At 36.7% G+C, this 18,236-nt stretch overlaps 1 protein-coding gene across 1 annotated transcript; it reads left to right on the forward strand.

Annotated features, from left to right (window-relative positions):
- Positions 1 to 8,425: 8,425 nt before the first annotated feature.
- Positions 8,426 to 13,145, forward strand: LOC147868954 (putative pectinesterase 53). The gene is made up of 5 exons (XM_087325177.1): positions 8,426 to 9,557; positions 10,157 to 10,328; positions 10,729 to 10,935; positions 12,460 to 12,695; positions 12,811 to 13,145. Exons 1-5 carry the CDS (start codon positions 8,839 to 8,841, stop codon positions 12,962 to 12,964), a joined length of 1,488 nt encoding a protein of 495 aa, XP_087181303.1. The 5' UTR covers positions 8,426 to 8,838; the 3' UTR covers positions 12,965 to 13,145.
- Positions 13,146 to 18,236: the final 5,091 nt, after the last annotated feature.

The following is an 18,236-nucleotide window of genomic DNA, read 5'->3' on the forward strand; positions in this document are numbered from 1 at the left end:
TATTTTTTATGGCTATTCTATAAGTATGGAGATAATGTTGTCTTAGATTATTCAATTGGGAAGCACATTTTCTATTTGTCGGGAGGTGGCCATCATAGATGACGCTTAGGTTTGAACTCCCTACTTGAGGCTCCCTGAACTTGTTCCATCACTCGTATCCCCCTGGATTCCACTGTGCCCACTATTCAATTTATTAGCCCTAGCTCCCAAGGCCTTCTTTTCTTCACACTGTAATATTGGAGAAAGTTACTCTCAATGCATTCTCAATTGAGACGAGAAATTCAGAGGAAGGTAGTTCTAAGAGAGGCTTCACCATGCCCATACTAACTGTTAGAGACATTACTGAGGGTGGATGACATTTCATTCATGGATTTTTGCAAAGACTTTGACACAGTATCATGAGGCTGGCTCATGTGAAGTTTCTAGGCCATTGTGGTTATGATGGAAATGGAATGGCTAATTGCAGATATGACTCAATCTCGTGCTTGGATCTCAAATGTAGTTCTACAAAGCTTTTGCCACAATACCATGATCTGTCTATTCAGTCACGACAAGAATGGAATGGGGAATTATCCACTGCATCAATCAACAACAGATCAATTTGACACTCCTAATAGCTCTCAGGTGTACTGACCAGCATTATGCATCAATATCTGTGAAACAAGGAATGCCCAGTCTTAATTACCCTCATTGTACCATACATGGATGGTGTTGTAGCTATATCAATAGAATTAGGGGCAAGGATTTTTACACGTATTTTTTTCTTAATATCAATAGAATGAGGGGCAAGGATTTTTATATGTGAACCATATTATTCTTATTTTCGTCCCTTCCACAGGGACTGTAGAGGACTTGCATGCTTTTTACATAAAGGGAGATCCGTATGGAATCCATGAAAAACCAAGGTCATGATATTCAACAGCATGAATAACTAGAACAAACAGTCTATAACTTCCTTACATCGAAACATTCACTATAATGATAATGTCTACAGTTATCAATTACTAAACCACTTACTGGTTTGGATAGTTGGGGACTATATGTAGGCAAACCGATGGATACATATAGAGAGACAGTTACTCTTTGATTGCTCAAATTATCTGGAGTACACCTGCTGAGCCACCTCAGATAGTTTGTCCAACCACAAGGATATATACAATCCTCGTGGTTGGAGGAACATATTTGAACTTGAAGTTGCACTTAGTGAGTATAGGATCTCCCAAATCATAGATAGTGTCCTGGGTTTTTGTAGAAATGAACATCAATTTAATTATGTTTACAGTGGGCATCTGCAAAGTATTTTCTTCAATGTAAGCACAATGGGATTGGGAGGTAATGAAGACATTTCAGATACCCAAGTACAGGTACTCAGCTCACTAATGAAACTCGCCACTAAAGATGACATTCATTGTTGGTATTCTCAATTGTTGAATGATTTCAGCTACATGGCATATGAGTATAATCCTAGTCATTCCAATATAACCAGGGATATCCCCATCTACAAATGATCTGAGCAGAGAACAAAATGATCAGAACAAATACTTTTTTTACACAGAGAGGGCTTGTATAGGCTCACTTGGTGCAAAAAGGCATATCTGTCTCTATTTGTACACCTATCACACAAATCAATTTATTATCCAACATATGATACCCAAGGTTGGTACTGACCTCATAAACAAATCTAGCCATCATGGTGATACTTGTTGTTTGTATGCTCAATTGAAGAAAGGTTTTCAGCTACATGGCATACAATACACTCATTTCAATATAGCAAGGGTGTACCATCTATAAATTATCCGAGCATAGAATAATAATATGATTAAAACAAATATAATTTCAACACATAACTTTGATACACGTACTTAAGCTGCTTTGGAATCATTGGAGCGTTATGTTTGCCAGTGCACGGTCTACTATGAGATAATGGGAGGATACTGATGCCTGTCCAAAGGAAACTTCACTCAGTGACATCGAAAGATGTAACCCTGCCTCAGCAAAGAATCCTCCAAACTTTCATTGAATGCATGTTCTCCTCCCATAGTGCAACACCATATGGAGTCCAATCAAAGCAATCAACATTGTACCTATTGTTTGAGAATTAGCATTATCTTGTGCACATTGATCAACACAATCATTACTTGGCATCAGATGCATGCCTCCTTTAGAACTGGCCTATGATTGATATATTTAGAAGATACTAGTCTCTATTGCATTGGCCAGATGTTGTTGTTTGTTCAGGAAACAATCTATCTTCTGCACTTTACTTCTTTTCCTTGGTACCATTGTAAGCACATACTTTAGAAGGATGCTTTAGGTAGCCTACTTCCACAGTTTCCTTATAGAACTGATGCCATTTTCACTTCATGATTCAGGGGTAACTGTTCAACATCATAATTTCTTGTTACAAGATAGATGTGGGCTCTTTTTTGAAGTGGATCAATGATATCCTATCTTTCAAGATTTCCATGCACATCTATGTTATACATGCACATATGTATGTTTTTCCATGGATAACTATGAAATAATTTCAAAGATGTACATTGCAAAGTTGAAATGCAGCTTGCTGACGTAGATCTTAATAATTTGTAAAACAATGCCCGAACATGTAAATTATATGTTTAATTTTTTCCTCCAAGCAGATTTTTAGCATGTGAATAATGACCTGTTGTGCTCAACGTGAGCAATATGTTTTGCAATGTGCACGAGTTATAACAACTAATCATCTCATATTGAGAAAAGTATTTTATAGATGCCCCATTGATAATTGCAATCATATTTTTAGTTTTTTGGTTTCAATTAGTAGAATAAGAGGTTGTATACAATATGGAATGATAATGTGGTATAGCTTGTAAGATTCTTTAACTGTAATTTGAATATTTCATATTCATCAACCGTGTGATTATAGTAGTGAACAAAGCACAAACTGTATCTTATCAATTTGACTCCTCTAAGCTTGGTGTTGGAGAAAACATATTTCACCATCTCTTGCCAGTGAGTGATGGTGTTTGATTGACCCACTACTGTCCATCAACCATGTGATTATAATAATGAAGAAAACACAAGCTTTGTTCTGTTTATTTGACTCTTCTAAGCTAGGTGTTAAAGTAAACACATTTCACCATCTCTTGCCAGTAAGTAGAAATTGCGGTGGTGTTTGCTTGACCCACTACTGTCCATATACCATATGATTATAACATTGAACAAAACACAAGCCTTGTTCTGCTGATTTGACTCTTCTAAGTTAGGTGTTAATGGAAACACATTTCACCATCTCTTGTCAATAAGTGAAAATTGTGGTGGTGTTTGCTTGACCCACTGTTGTCCATCAACCATGTGATTATAGTAGCGAACAAATCAAAAGCCATGTTCTGTTGCTTTGACTCCTCTAAACGAGGTGTTGGAGTAAACATAATTCACCAATCTCTTGCCAATAAGTGAAAATTGTGGCAGTGTATGCGTGACCCACTGCTGTCTGTCAACCATTGATTATAAGTAGTGAACAAAAACACAAGCCATGTTCTGTCAAATTGACTCCTCTAAGCTAGGTGATGGAGGAAACATATTTCACCATCGCTTGCCAGTAAGTGAAAATTGTGGTGGTGTTTGCTTTACCCACTGTTGTCATCACCCATATGATTATAGTAGTGACCAAAGCTAGTTGGTGAGGTAGTGGCTTACCAGGGTAACGAACAGTAGCTGTTCTAAGAGGATGATCAGCGACACTGGGACTGAGACACGGCCCAGGATCATACAGGAGGCAGCAGTGGGGAATCTTCTGCAATGAGCGAAAGCCTGACGGAGCAATGCCGTGTGGAGGTAGAAGCAAGAGCATCTAATGCATGGAGATGTATTTGCATTCCCTTCAGAGAATTTGGAGCAAGTATAGAATTATTGGCTTAATTAACTAGGATATCTGATAGCTTTTATCAAGTCACAAATTTCATCACTGTAAAGTGCAAATGGAGTTGGAGAGTAGGCATCCTGTGTCTCATCTATTTGATATAAACTAGTCAATGTTGAATATCCTTCCTGTGAGTTACTATAAACTAGTTGATGTTGCATATCCTTCCTGCTACTGGCACATAAAGAATCATCAAATCCTTCCTACTGCAGTTCTTTAATCCATGCATCATGAGTCTCTTGAGATTGTGTCAAAAACTCAGAAAATCATCAGTTTTAAGAATAAGTCCACTATGTGCATTTACCCTTGGTGGTAGCAAGAAAGAGAGGGAAGGAAGAGGTAAAGACTTTATTAGCCTTGGAGATCAGATATGACATATGTTTTCGTATAATATCTGTGGAGTATAGTGTCGTGTACCAGACTTTATAATGAATGTTGCAACTGAGAGTGCACATTGTGTCTTTGAAAGAACTGTGTAGGGACAGGTTTGGATTGACATGTGGGGAAGGCAAAAAATATATTGATTTGAATGTGGGGCATTGTAGAGCGTGATACTTGAGGCTCACATGGTGTTGATGATTCGCAAGGCTTGAGATTGAGAGCATCCCTCTCTGAGGAGTCCAAACAAGTTTGGGAGATAGGAGTGAGGGTATATGACAATCATTGGTTCATAATCCTCATCTTGAAGATCAACCTTATTGTTATGCTTGGGAGCCCATGTTTGTAAACTAACACCAACTCCCATCATGCGTTCCTTTTTCCCAAATGGCTGATTTATAATGGTAACCATATTGTTGTGAAATATGGCTTATCTAAATCATCAATGAAATCAAGCCCATAACAAACTAAGAAATTTTGAAATGAAGTTAGAGGTATTCGGAAAGTGTCATCATTCAATATTATAAAGGAGTAGTAAATGGAAAGAGGGGGAAGTTCAGTTTTGTTTGTGAGGTTAATGGATGTCAGGAGGGGTGGGATCATCCTTATATTTTTTGTGCAAGACAAAATGGGGGATGTAGTGCAATACAAAAGCTGAGGATTCTTTTTGTAAACAATTTTCGTCGGTTTTATTAAGGTTGAAACTTGAAATACATATGCCTAACAGTAGTTGTCAATAGGCTTGTTTGCAGCGTCACTAGCATGCTACACTCATTATATTCTAGTGCTAATTTTGGCTCAAAAGTCTACATCATTACATTGTCTTTATGGTCCCCACTAGGCTTTCATCCTTCCCCCAAAGAAAAGAAAAGAAAAGAACGAAACAAAGGAAAAGTGAAATGTGCAGATCCCAAACAGTCTACACCTTTGAATCCATATCTAGCATCTTTTTGTTGAATGGACGCATATCATATACTATGGAAGTGAGGCATATATGTAACGCTTTCAGATGCTGGGATCCACATTTGTGCCCCTTCTGGTTGATACCATATTATAAGTCTTGGCTTCCATCCTTTCCCCGAAGAAAACAAAATAAAAGAGATGACAAAACAAAAGAAAAATGAAGATTTCAGTATCCGACCAAACCAATAGACCACACCATGGAAACAAGGGATATACCCAACGACACATTCATAGAGAATAAAGTTATCTTCCACTTATTTATGCACTGTAGAATCAGGATACAATAGTATTTAATACTGTACTCAAAGATAACTCTATTTTACATATTTTTCACCTTGAAATCATTTTTTCATTTTCCTAGTTGTAGGGTCACTTATCTGATGTCAAGCACAACAGGTATGCTTGCTCGTATATGCATAACGTGATTATAAGGCAATAAAACGATGTTCCAAGGACTTGCATCTTTTAGGCTTCTGAAAATTACAAGCACATTCAAAGCAACAAGCTTTTGTTTTCGCTTAGGATTGCAAGCAATTCTGCATATTTATACAGTTTTTATCACAAAGAAAAGAGTGTTTTTTTACCTATATATGCTTTTGGTTTTTCTAGAGTAGCATTGTCATGTGCAGCAATGTGACATTCATATTGTTCTTCCCTTTCAAAAGAAGATTATTTTTCTTTTTATTTATTGATAGTTGATTAATAATATGAATAGCACACGGGCTCCTAAACCATGCCAACCTTACTACCAACACAACCACATTATTTTTCCTCTTAATGAAAGAATCGCAATGTGATGGTAAACTCTCATAGTTAGTGTATGTTACATTATTGAGATGGCTTAGTGATTCTTGGCAATTTCATTCATGCCAAAAAATAGAGATTCTTATGATAAAGAACTTACAAGTTCAATGAATCAGTTCTGATGATTGAAAAACAGGTACCTCATTGACAAATGCCATATTCAAGCTGTAACAATGGAAAACATTTGATAAAATGACAATGATATAAAACATTTTAGTTGGTACGAACTTCGAAGCATGTTGGATCAAGGGCATTTGTAGATTTACATTGAAAATCTTCCATAGGTATGCAACATCCCCATCATAGCCTATAGGATTATAGATACGGTCATGAATAATTTTCAATTATTAGCAAGGAGTTCTATACTCAAATGAAAACATTTTTCGTGGAGTTTGTCACTATCATTATTGAAAATGTGTTGTTCTTATTTTAAACACTTTCGATAATACTTTTAATCCCCATGCTTTTCTAAATAGACACATGTTGCTAATCTCCAAAGTCCTAGTAACTAGAATATGGAAGCATATTTAAATATAAGTCAAAAGGAAAAGGAGTGTGGCGTGCCTATTGATGATCATAAGAGGGCTCAAGATTCAAGATGTTAGTACAAGAATTAAACGTATTCATATTTATCATTATTTGGCAATTCCCCACATCTATGAGTCCAATATAAAGCATACTAAGCTGTAACATTGAGATGCAAGAGAACAAAGAACTTAACCATTGTGGATATCCACATAAGTTGATTCAACACTTGGGTATGTTATTTATCATGTTGAAACAAATTCATTGGTGCTTAGCATTTTTAAGATTTGAACATTGGTACCGTGGAGGATATAACTTCAACATGCATGAGATAGTTATGGCACAAAATCAATTGTGTGCTTATGGGTTCAATATTAACTATACATGTATTTCAAAGTGAACATGTGTTGCATAAAACTCCACTAAGAGGGAATGTCTTGAACTCTAAGAGGGTCATGCATGGTAATACCCTTAAAAGGGAGGTAAACTTGAAGAAATTGCTAGAACTCTAATGGCGTATTTGCCTCACATCGTACCTCAAAAACAAGAGGCAACTTCGAAAGCAAAAAGGTATGCATATTTTATCCTAAGATTTAAAATTTCAAGCACAACTTCCTTTTCAGAGACTTTAGGATTAAATCTAAAAATTTGCTAAAATAAAAAGACAACTTCTAATGCACTATTCTTGTAAGTTGGTATTTTGCCTTGATGTTAAAATCTTAAGGATTTGAACTTCCTCTGATTTAGACTTTTTAGGATCATAATAGATAAGAAACCACAATTTCCATTGACACTCTTCATAGTTGATGTTGTATTTAAAAATAATGGCCAATTTGGTATTGTTATCATATCATGAATGTTTGTTTCAAAGTTACATCGAATGACTTACCTTTCCCCTCATCTATTGTAAGTACCTTGATGAGCTATTAGAGCTCAATCTGAAGGAGTGTAATGTTGTTAGCTCATTTGGATTGGCTGTCAACACATTTGTAGTGTCAAGAATGATCAATGTTTTCACATCATATATATTAAGAAAAGTTCTCTCTACATGCACACACACAAACACTTTACCCATCTCTTAGCCAATGTGATGATACATTGGTACTAACCTCAATCATAATAACATTGTGTGTGTCCATCTACAAAGACCAATACACATTACATTTATGTTATGGTGTTTTGACTACATAAACATCGTGTTACTAAACCAATTGACCTCAAAACCATAGGGCACCAATAGACATATGTAATATTCTTGTTCTTATTCTTCATCCCAAATTTCCAATCATCACCATAACATAATGTCCTCCAAAATAAAATTAGAGTCTTCACCAAGAACTCTACATAGCCTAAGATCTAGAAAAAGGAGGAAGTCCTAATAACCTAATTTTCCTTGCCACTATATCACTCATTTCTACTTGGTCTTCGCATTAATATGCCATAATAACTCCAAGGAAAGTTGGCTACTTTCTTGTCCCTCTTATGGTATCTTATAGAATATTGAACAAGTACTTTCACATTTTTTATTCAAACATACATGGTAATTGCTTCTTTTTTCATGGATAACACATGCAATTGCATAGTCATGAATAACAATGAGCATGTCGAAAACAATACAAAGGATTGAAATGACAATACATAAGCACATGCATACATAGGTGTCATATGTTTACAATGGTATTAAAAAGGTCCACAACATTTGTTTGAAAAGAGAAAGTGGCTTGTTTGGAATATAAATGGAGATGTGATGTCTATGTGCATGTGTAAGATGAACCATCTTGTGGTGGCCAAATAAAGGCTCGAAGAAGGTAATACATATGAAGGTCTATAGTTAGGTCCTACAAGTATAAGTTTCCATGGTGCTACTATATGATGGTGTCTCTAAACTTAAAAAGGAAGTGTTTCCCTTTACAACTACTAGCATGAATAATTTGAAGTGTAGTGAACATATTACACCAAACTCTCCTCTTTGATAAGGTTACTCTGTCTCTTTGTCTCTCTCTATGCATTTTGGAAGGGTCATTTACATACATGGTTGTTTAAGTCATAAATATTGAAAGGACTAAAAGTTCTTCTCCACATTATATAGAAAAGGAAGGAATAATATTATATTAATAAAAGGAGATATGTTTATAAATAGAATATAATGGTTTTATTTACTAGCAAATTGTAGAAACCCATGTACTAAATCAAATGATGTAATTTGTTTTCATTATTTAATCAATTATTGAAACCATATTTAAATCTGTTATCCAAACTTTAGCTATATGTATAGTTATGAGTTCCAACTATTAATGGCCTTGGAATGTATAGCTATGAATACTACTAAGCAAACATTAGTTGCTGTATTTGTTGCTTCATTGATTATAATACCTGCAGTCAATGGATCTAGATCTGATACGAATCTAGTTGATACTAATAATAACTTGAAGAGGAAGTGTGATGATGATGATGATGATGATATTTTAGTATTACTGGAGAGCCACAAAAGCAGAAGGGATCCTTCTCCTTCTTCTTCTGCCTATTATCATTATTACAGGAGAGATGGAGTACACCATGATCATGATCACCATCATGACAGAGATGGAATAAATATATATCATGATCATATTGCACAAAGAGGAAAAGATGTACAGGCATACATGAAGTGGATAGAGAGGGTGAGGATGAGATCCACAAGGTGGGCCACGGCCCGAAAATCCATGGTGGGAAATGCGGCACGAAATCCTGTGCCTGGAAACCCGGAAGATTCCATGAGAGATTCTGCGGTCCATATCGAATACAGATGGATTAAGCCAGTTTTCGCGGTGGTAGCGGAGAGCGAGGCCGTGGGGGCAGGATCGTCCCTTGTGCTGGTGCGCCCCGAGAACTACCTACTTGTGGACACGAAGAATGGGCCTTTCTACACTGTCCAGGCGGCGGTGGACGCCGTCCCCAAACACAACGCCCAACGCATCATCATTAGAATTGCGGCCGGAGTCTACGAGTACTAGTCTTACTACTTTTGCTATCTTCGATCTTCCGATACCAAGGCATTCGATGCTAATGCCCTTTGTCATTTCAATGGTTTGGTAGAGACATGTAAAATCATGGGCTTGTGTTGTAGAGGACATGTATGACAAGGAGAATATGTGTGTGTGTGTGGCGCGTGCATGTGCACAATGGTGTTGTGGTTAGTGGTGGTGGTGACACATGTCTCTAGAAATACATTCCATATCCCTCTTCTTTGAAGACACTACAAGAAACACATGCCTTCTGTCCATGCTATACAGATTATAGTTGCCCCTAATGACAACCGCTAGAGATACACACACAAATTCATCGTCGTCCGACCAACGACTTTGATTGGTTTATTGTATTCACAAGGGCACATGTGGCAGTGACTGAGCGTTAGTGGTGTCATCAAGAAAACCTTGTTGGAGTGTGTTTCGCAAGATCGCCCTTGTTATCCACATATATATCTATATATATCTCTTATGCTTTTTAGTGAATATGCATGTGTACACCCTTTTATGTCACCAGGTAAAAGACCCTCTTCATTGTAAACATTGATCATCATTGAATTTTTCGGATTTTTTTGTATAGAGAGAAAGTGAAAATACCAAAGGACAAACGTTTTATCACATTCTTGGGAGAAGGTGCAAATAAGACTAGGATTACTTGGCATGACACATCCAACAGTAGTCATAGCACATTTAAGAGTGCATCGGTATCAGTTATGGCCAATGGTTTCGTTGCAAGGAATTTGGCATTTGAGGTAAATTCTCATACTGTGTTTCATATCGCTTCTAATGATTCTAGCTTTATCCATCTCTTACACATATGTATAAGATAGTCATGGATCATACTTGTTTATATTGTTTCAAAGGTATTTTATATAAACTTTGGTTAATATATCAATCTTCTTTTATAAGTACTACAAACTTCTCATTTACAAGGCCTAAACCATTAGATTGGTGATACCATGATCAAGCTATATTATTCCAATATTCAAGCATGAATGTGAAGTCTAAAATTGAGATTACTTAATTTGTGTATTCAATTGGATAGTAAATCTTTCTCAGTGGTTTGTGTGTGTTCATGTTTTTTGTAACTTAAATTCCGCATAAAATATTTGGGTTCATTTATATAACTTGTGAACTTCCTTTCGCATATAGAATTCAGCACCAGCTCCGAAACCAGGAGATGTTGGAGCACAAGCCGTGGCCTTCCAAATTTCAGGAGACCAATCTGCAATTTATGATTGTGCCTTTTATGGAGCCCAGGACACACTATATGATCATAAAGGTCGTCACTACTTCAAAAATTGCTTGATTCAAGGATCCATCGATTTTGTATTTGGAGATGGTTTGTCACTCTATGAGGTAAACCATTACTATTCATTGCATACATTTTCTCAACATAATCCACTAAAAAGTATATGTACAATATTGTGTTGTAAGTACATAATTATATCTCAATAAGATTCAAACAAACATCAAAACTATCTCATAGTTTTGTATATCTAAACGAATTACATTCACACGTAAAACCTGAAAATGAATTGATGACAATGTCAAATCTACATATCATTCCTTCATCACATGCATAAATTAATTTCCTACTAGCTTCAAAACCAATGGATTTTAAAAATAGATTGTTCACCCATGGTAGAAAAATAATTTGTGCTTGCATGTTTCTGATATTGTAAATTTGTATGCATGTGCATATCCATTTAAGCACTTGTGTGGACTAACCAATGTTTTGTCATTTTTATGTGATAGAAATTAAGCATACATATGCATATGCATATTTGGACTATGCTACCACATTTTCTTTTTTACATGACAAAGATGTGAATAATATGCTCACATAAATAGATTGCCCTAGACCTTGCAATTTTAGAATTTTGTATGAGGCGTAAGGAAAACCTTCGAACATTCACATTGTTGTCAATCTCATAATGTGAACATTGTTGAGGACTCAGGAGTATCTCCTTTAGGTCCTCTTCTTTTGTTAGGAGGATCATGAAGGCTAATTAATGTACATCATCATAATTTTTCCAAGTGAGAATCCCTTCCCTTTTCTCAACACTCATTAAACATATTTGTCGGTGTGTAATATTTTATGAACAAGTTGTAGAACATTTATGTGAAAGTAGTAAATTTTAATAGTACAAATTGGATCTATGTATAGAAATGAAATTCAAATGAATAGTACAACTGACTAGATGAACAATAACAAATATAAGGGTATATACATTCACAACACATAAATCAATTGCATTTTAATTTGTAGAATTGAACTTTGATACAACCAAGCTTCATTAGAAATTAGAATATTCCATATGTTTCTTCTTTTTGGAAAGCAAATTTATTGATGTGATGTAAAACAAAACAAATCCCACTGCAACAAGCTTTGAATTTAGTGAACGATGAGAAAGTTCAATACAAGACGAAAAAGAATTTGGGCTTTGGTTTGGACAAAGTTTATAGAAACATAGGAAAAGCGAAAAAATTATATTCCTATACATGAAATGTTTGCTCAAGAATGGCAACATTATAATATTCTATAGGCAATGTTAGGGAGACCCACAAGAAGTTATAAATATTTTCTCATGTAGGAGGGAGAGACCTCTTTCCCAAGATTATGAACTTGTGCACGCAAGGCTTTGCATACCTAGCTAGGTTTGATGGGGGCATGAGCACTAACACACTAGCCTAGTGCATCCAACTAGATATGATCTAGCTCACTTCTAAAGTCTCATTAAATGTGCCAATTATAGTTGCCAAATTTTGTAAGTATTTTGTGTCACAACTAAAACAAAATTGGGATCACATATAAATAAACAATGAACAAGTAGCCATATGTATATAATATGAAATAAAATTTTGTCTAATTGTTTGTAGGAGTGTGAGCTACGAACATTGAGCATATCAACAGGGTCACTAACAGCACAGAAGAGGAAGACAAGTGAAGAAGACACAGGATTCTCCTTTGTGAATTGTCGAGTTACAGGTGCAGGGATGGTGTACCTAGGGCGAGCTTGGGGAGCCTATTCTCGGGTTGTTTACATCCACACCTATATTGATGATATCATCTTACCGGATGCTTGGAATGATTGGAGCATTCCATCTCGCCAAAAGTATATTAACGCTCTTACCATCCTCTCCTCTTGTTTTATCAACTTAATTTACTAGCATAAATACAATCAATCTTAACATGGTTGGCTCATATTCATTGTTGGTGTACTTGTGTAGGACTTCGTTCTATGCCATTTTTGAGTGTTTTGGCCCTGGCTCTAACCTCCGCAATAAGGTGGCATGGGCTCACTACCTCACTCCAGAACAAGCAACTCCTTTCATGTCCCTTTCATTCATTGATGGACAATCTTGGCTCCCGTCAATGTCTTGAGATTTTTTATCATAAATTGCTTATACTCATCTGTTATAGAATGAAGACTCATCTTACTCAAGATTTTTGAAAACACAACTTAAGAATCGTTAATCAAGTGTTAAATTTGAAGGCACTCTTGTATACTCATCATTAACTAAGCAATACACTTCTTAGATAATTTATCTTGTTCTTTCCTCAATATCACACATTGATGGGTCACACTTCTCTTGGGTTGTGAAAATGCATTGGAACATAATTTTTGGAACTTGACTAATTCTCTTGTAATGATACTTTACATTATACGTAAAAATATATTTACAACAGCCAACCCAATTAACAATAGTGAATGTAGATAGGGTTGGACAAGTGTTGGCTATCTAGATTCAACGTAAAGTATAGGCTTCCATAGGTGTTGTCTAAATCCCTTGTAAGGATATACTGTTTACCTATGCTTCACCAAATTTAGGTTGATTGTCCTAATTAGTGGTGATTTCGATGATTAATCCACCAAAAATATTAAAGAAGAAGGAGAGGAAAACAAAGGGAGGGGGAATGGCCTAAAAAGAAAGGGAGAAGAGACAATTACATTTAGATAATCAAGGAGCATTTCTACTACTTGTACTTTGAGGATTCGAGGTCATTAACGGGTCTAGAAATTTTACATTCTCCTCCCCTTTGTGATTGCTAATATCCTTTTTCAAACTTCTTATTTCATGGTGCATGTATTTTGAGGATTAGAATCCCAAGTATGTTGTTAGTGCACATGACAATTTCCTATTCATTTGTAGATTTGTAATAATTTGAGAGACTTACAATCATGAAAGCCTTGTGACACACCCCAATTTTCGTAAACTCTACAATATTGTAATGCAAGATCTATAATCTCAACTCTTCCCACCAATTTAGTTCTATTTATTGAAGTTTTATTTTTGTCATTAAGTAATTTTGTACAACAAATCGATATGGTTGTAAATTTGGTTTTGTTTTGATTTGATTATTATTTCATGCTACTTCATTACTACCTAGAAACTAACCTTGAAAACACAGGTTTATAATGGAGAGTTTTGTGAGTTCTTGCTAAACATACCCTTGAATGCTAGACTCAACAAGAAATGAAGAAAGAGTTGAGAGCCCAACTTGTTCTAGAAATGAAGAAAGTTAGGAGCGAAGAGACCCATTGGCAAGACGAGAATTTAGGGGGTGAAAAGAGCTAATGCGGCGACAATGATCCATTTGCAAAGAGACCTAATGATGAGATGATAGTTTAGGAATCAAGAGAGCTAGGTGCAAAGAGACCTAGTGGCAAGACAAAGTTAGGAGTGAAGAGACCTAGTGGCAAGACGAAAGTTTAGGAGTGAAGGGACTTGGGGTTGAAACAAGATTTTGGGAGCAAAGAGACCTAATTGTGAAACAAGTATAGGTGTGAAGAGACTTGCTGGTAAGATGAGCGTTTGGGAGCAAAGAGAGTGCGGTGAGACGAGAATCTAGGAACACAAAGGGAGGATGGGTTGAGGAGTCTGTTGAGAATTTGTGGTCGAATTCCCGTATTTCGTATCAGAGACATAGATTGGTGCAATGAAGGTGCAAGAAGCCTAGAAGCAAAGCCGACCTACCATATTAGACACTTCTCCTAGTTCAGAATCCCCATGGACACTGTCATACACATAAGCACATTTTTATGACATAATTTGGTTAGGTTGGTGCGAAAGTGGTGGCACGAACAAATGTTGGATAAAAAAGAAGAAGACAAAACAATGTAGGAACACAACAATTGTTAAGTGAAAGAATACACTCAATTTTGGGGAGAAAGTGCGAGGTCGATGTATCCATTAAAGGAGGTGTAATTAGGAAAATCATAAAAGATTCTAGATTATTCAACAAGAGGAGTAACTCAAAGTTCTTTATCTCTCTACTGAGTAATTAAGGGGAAGGTCTAGATTTGAAGGTGTGTCCTCCTCCATTTGACCTTGGGCTTAATCAACAATAGTAAGCTCTCCAATACTTTGTAGCCCTTATCATGGGCTTGAGGAAGGCTAAAAATGACATTACTAGCTATACGAAGATTGTACAAAAGAGAAATACAATTTGAAGAGATCCTAAAAACAACATGAGTCTCTAGCTTCAATTGTGTGATAACGACATGCTTACAAACCTGAATTGGAGAGCTAATAATTGCTAATACGATGCGACTAGCATTTAAACATGTGTTTCTTGAGGAATACATCGTCAATGATACAACAAGGGTGTATCTTCAAGATTTCCATAACTGAATGCAAAGAAGATTATGAGAGTCATAGGAATATGCAACGAGTTAGACTAAACCTTTTGGTGGTTCCCAATGGTTGACCATACTATTCTTGGGCAAGGACGAGTTCTTTAATTCTTGAAAATTGTGAATGTGAAAGATAGATGAGAGTTGGGAACCCTCTTGCAATATGAGATCCAACCTAATGGTCTCATTTCAAATTGGATGAGAGCTAGGAGAACGCGTGGTTGTTTCAACAAGCAACAAAGATGGAATATTGAATAATAACCAACAAGGCCCATTGCATTGGAGTTCAACACATGGAAGGACGTGATGAAAAAGAGAGACTTGCTGATAGAGTCAAGGATGTTAAAGGATCTCATTGAAAGGTCATCTCCTTCAATAGAGCCAAGCATATAGTTGGATTTAGTGGACAAGAGAGTTGTGGATGCATTATGGATGACTTGATTAGGGGTTTGAAGGAGTTCAAGATCTCAAATTTGGGATGTGAAGGGCTACCTAGACAATGTTCAAAAAAATTCAAATAATGTGTAAGCTATAATAGCATTAAGAAATCAATAAGGAACTATGTTGAATATTAAGATGCATTTGGATAGAGATTGATTTACATCGACGATAGCACGATCCACTTGTTGGAGATTCATCGACTTTCGGGAATTTACTTTGGTAAAGGAAAGATGAGAAAGTCGATGGAAATCGCAAAGACAAGAAGGGTGTGTGAGATGCACCATGTAACTTCAACTGGGATAGGCAGACTATGTTGGAGGGAGCAAGGAAAGGAAAGATTTAGCATGAAAAGGTAGAGAGGGCTAAAAGAAATATTTAGAGCATGACTGGGTGGGTAAACCTAGTCAATGAGAGTAATTGATGGTTGGCCTTGTTGGTCCTAACTTCATGCCAAGCTCGCGAAGTTTTTGTGGATGATAAAGGAAGGCGCAAGAAGATTCCTTGAAGAAACATGACATAAAAGATACCCATAGGAAGGAAGAAGCCAATGTTTCAACCTTGCAAGAATTGGGTGAAATGGAAAAAGGAGGGCCAACATACAAGTTGCATTATGACATCAAACAAAAGACTGATAAGGCCGTAAGAAGATTTTGGAGGAAAGAGTATTTGAATGTTAACTTGAGAACTCACTTAGGGAACTTGCATACATGAAGACTTTTTTTTAGGATATCATCATTGACCTCATGAAAAGAAAGAGGTAGTTAACCGAATATGAGAAACTAAAGTTTATAAAGAGCTCAATGACTGTTATCACAATGGAAGGGTGAGGACGAGAAGAAGAAGAATACATGGATGGCCACTACACATCGTTGCATTATGATCAAGTGATAGCATAAATGTTAGTCCAAATTGAAGATGTTAAAGAACCAATTGTGGCATTGGCTAATCATGGCGTTGAGATCAATCTGATGTCAATCAAGTTTTACTGGAATTAATGGGCGTTAGGTTATGGATCCTGGTTCATATGGCAACCACAATATGCCACATGCCTAGTAGTGTGTAGCAAAGACCCGCAAACCACTTAGTACTACTCCACCCACGTTTACATCACAAGAGCTCACTTGTTAAGTCACTTTTCACTTTGGCAGGGGGACTCTCTTTTGTTCCTCTAGCATGAATTCTTGGGCATAAGAGGATAGGGTCATTCATACATAAATAAGTATGTATATTTAATATCTACCAAGGATGTGTGCAACTAGCCCCAAGTATTTTCTTTGTGCATTTTTTTTTGTCTTGAAGAGCTTATTCCTTATGGTTGCTTTGCTTTGTAACAATGTCAATGCTTTTTCTCACTACCTTTACTTTTCCTTCTAATGTCTTCTCCAACCCTCTTTACCGGCCATTGTTTGAACCTCACGACTTGTTAGCGGCCGCTTTGTAGTGGTAAGAGAAGGTAAAATAAAGCGATGCGTTTTATAGAGAGACCTATTCCTTCTCGAATCTCCCCTATGTCAAAGCTTTCTCAATTCATGCTCCATGGATATAAAATTTTAACGTGTGAATACAAATAATGTGAGTGTCAAGAAGATCAAATGAACATGGTTGAGACAATCAATAAAATGAGCGCAGTTTGGTATCGTAAATCCCCCACGATACACCAAAGCCCTATCTATGCGAGGAATTCCGGAATAACGGGATTTCTCTGCAGTAATCGTGAGATGGACATTTGATATATTTCCAAATGTGAGTAACGGGTTTAGCGAAGGAAGCTCCTAGACGAGAGGGAGCGAGGGCAAGTGGAATCCTGCGTTGGATTCGGTTGGAGGATTCTTGTGACTTGCGATACATACATACACATACATGGGGTTGATAGTCTCTACATACATGCATGCATACATACATACATACATACATACATACATACATACATGGGGTTGATAGTCTCTACATACATACATACATATAGATAAACAAACGCCTTTTTATTTGTTTTTTGGGGTGGTGTTTAGAAGGTGTGTGTCTCTCTGTTTTTGTTTTGTTGGTTTCTGAATAACTCATAATAACAACAATAACAATAACAATAACAATAATAATAATAATAATAATAATGTGATGGTGGTGACATCATCAACGGCTCGTTTATGAACCAAAAAGAGGAGAGAGCAGAAATACATAGTAGGGGGGGGGGGGAGAGCCGTTGATGAGCGGAGGCCATCTCAGCCGTTCGTTGCTTCCATCGGACGGTCGGTTGGGTTTAGTCTTTTTACACAGTTAACGATGATTTGGAGGGTGGCTGCCTGCCTGTATTGCCCGTTGAGCAACACACACACACACACACACACACACACACACACACACACACACACACACTCTCTCTCTCTCTCTCTCTCTCTCTCTCTCTCTCTCTCTCTCTCTCTCTCTCCATACATAGCTTCTTCTGTCTTCTTCTGTCTTCTTCTTCTTCTTCTTCTTCTTCTTCTGTTGATATTCTTAGTGGGGGCCTGGATTCGTCAAGGAGAAACGAAGGTCTCCATTGCTTTTGCGCATTACATCTCTTTCTCATCCTCTCTTCTTCAT

Source organism: Azolla caroliniana, unplaced genomic scaffold (assembly GCF_043228905.1).
Source record: "Azolla caroliniana isolate FFs.n. ecotype wild unplaced genomic scaffold, voAzoCaro1.0.p SCAF_1, whole genome shotgun sequence".
Taxonomy (NCBI): domain Eukaryota; kingdom Viridiplantae; phylum Streptophyta; class Polypodiopsida; order Salviniales; family Salviniaceae; genus Azolla; species Azolla caroliniana.

What these genes read in the sequence shown, in the direction of transcription:
- LOC147868954 (XM_087325177.1), top strand. Translation starts at nt 8,839, where the DNA reads ATGTATAGTTATGAGTTCCAACTATTAATGGCCTTGGAATGTATAGCT. An exon ending in ATTGCGGCCGGAGTCTACGA is followed by an intron (nt 9,558 to 10,156) that starts GTACTAGTCTTA and finishes TTTTTTGTATAG; the next exon opens with AGAGAAAGTGAAAATACCAA. An exon ending in AGCATTCCATCTCGCCAAAA is followed by an intron (nt 12,696 to 12,810) that starts GTATATTAACGC and finishes GTACTTGTGTAG; the next exon opens with GACTTCGTTCTATGCCATTT.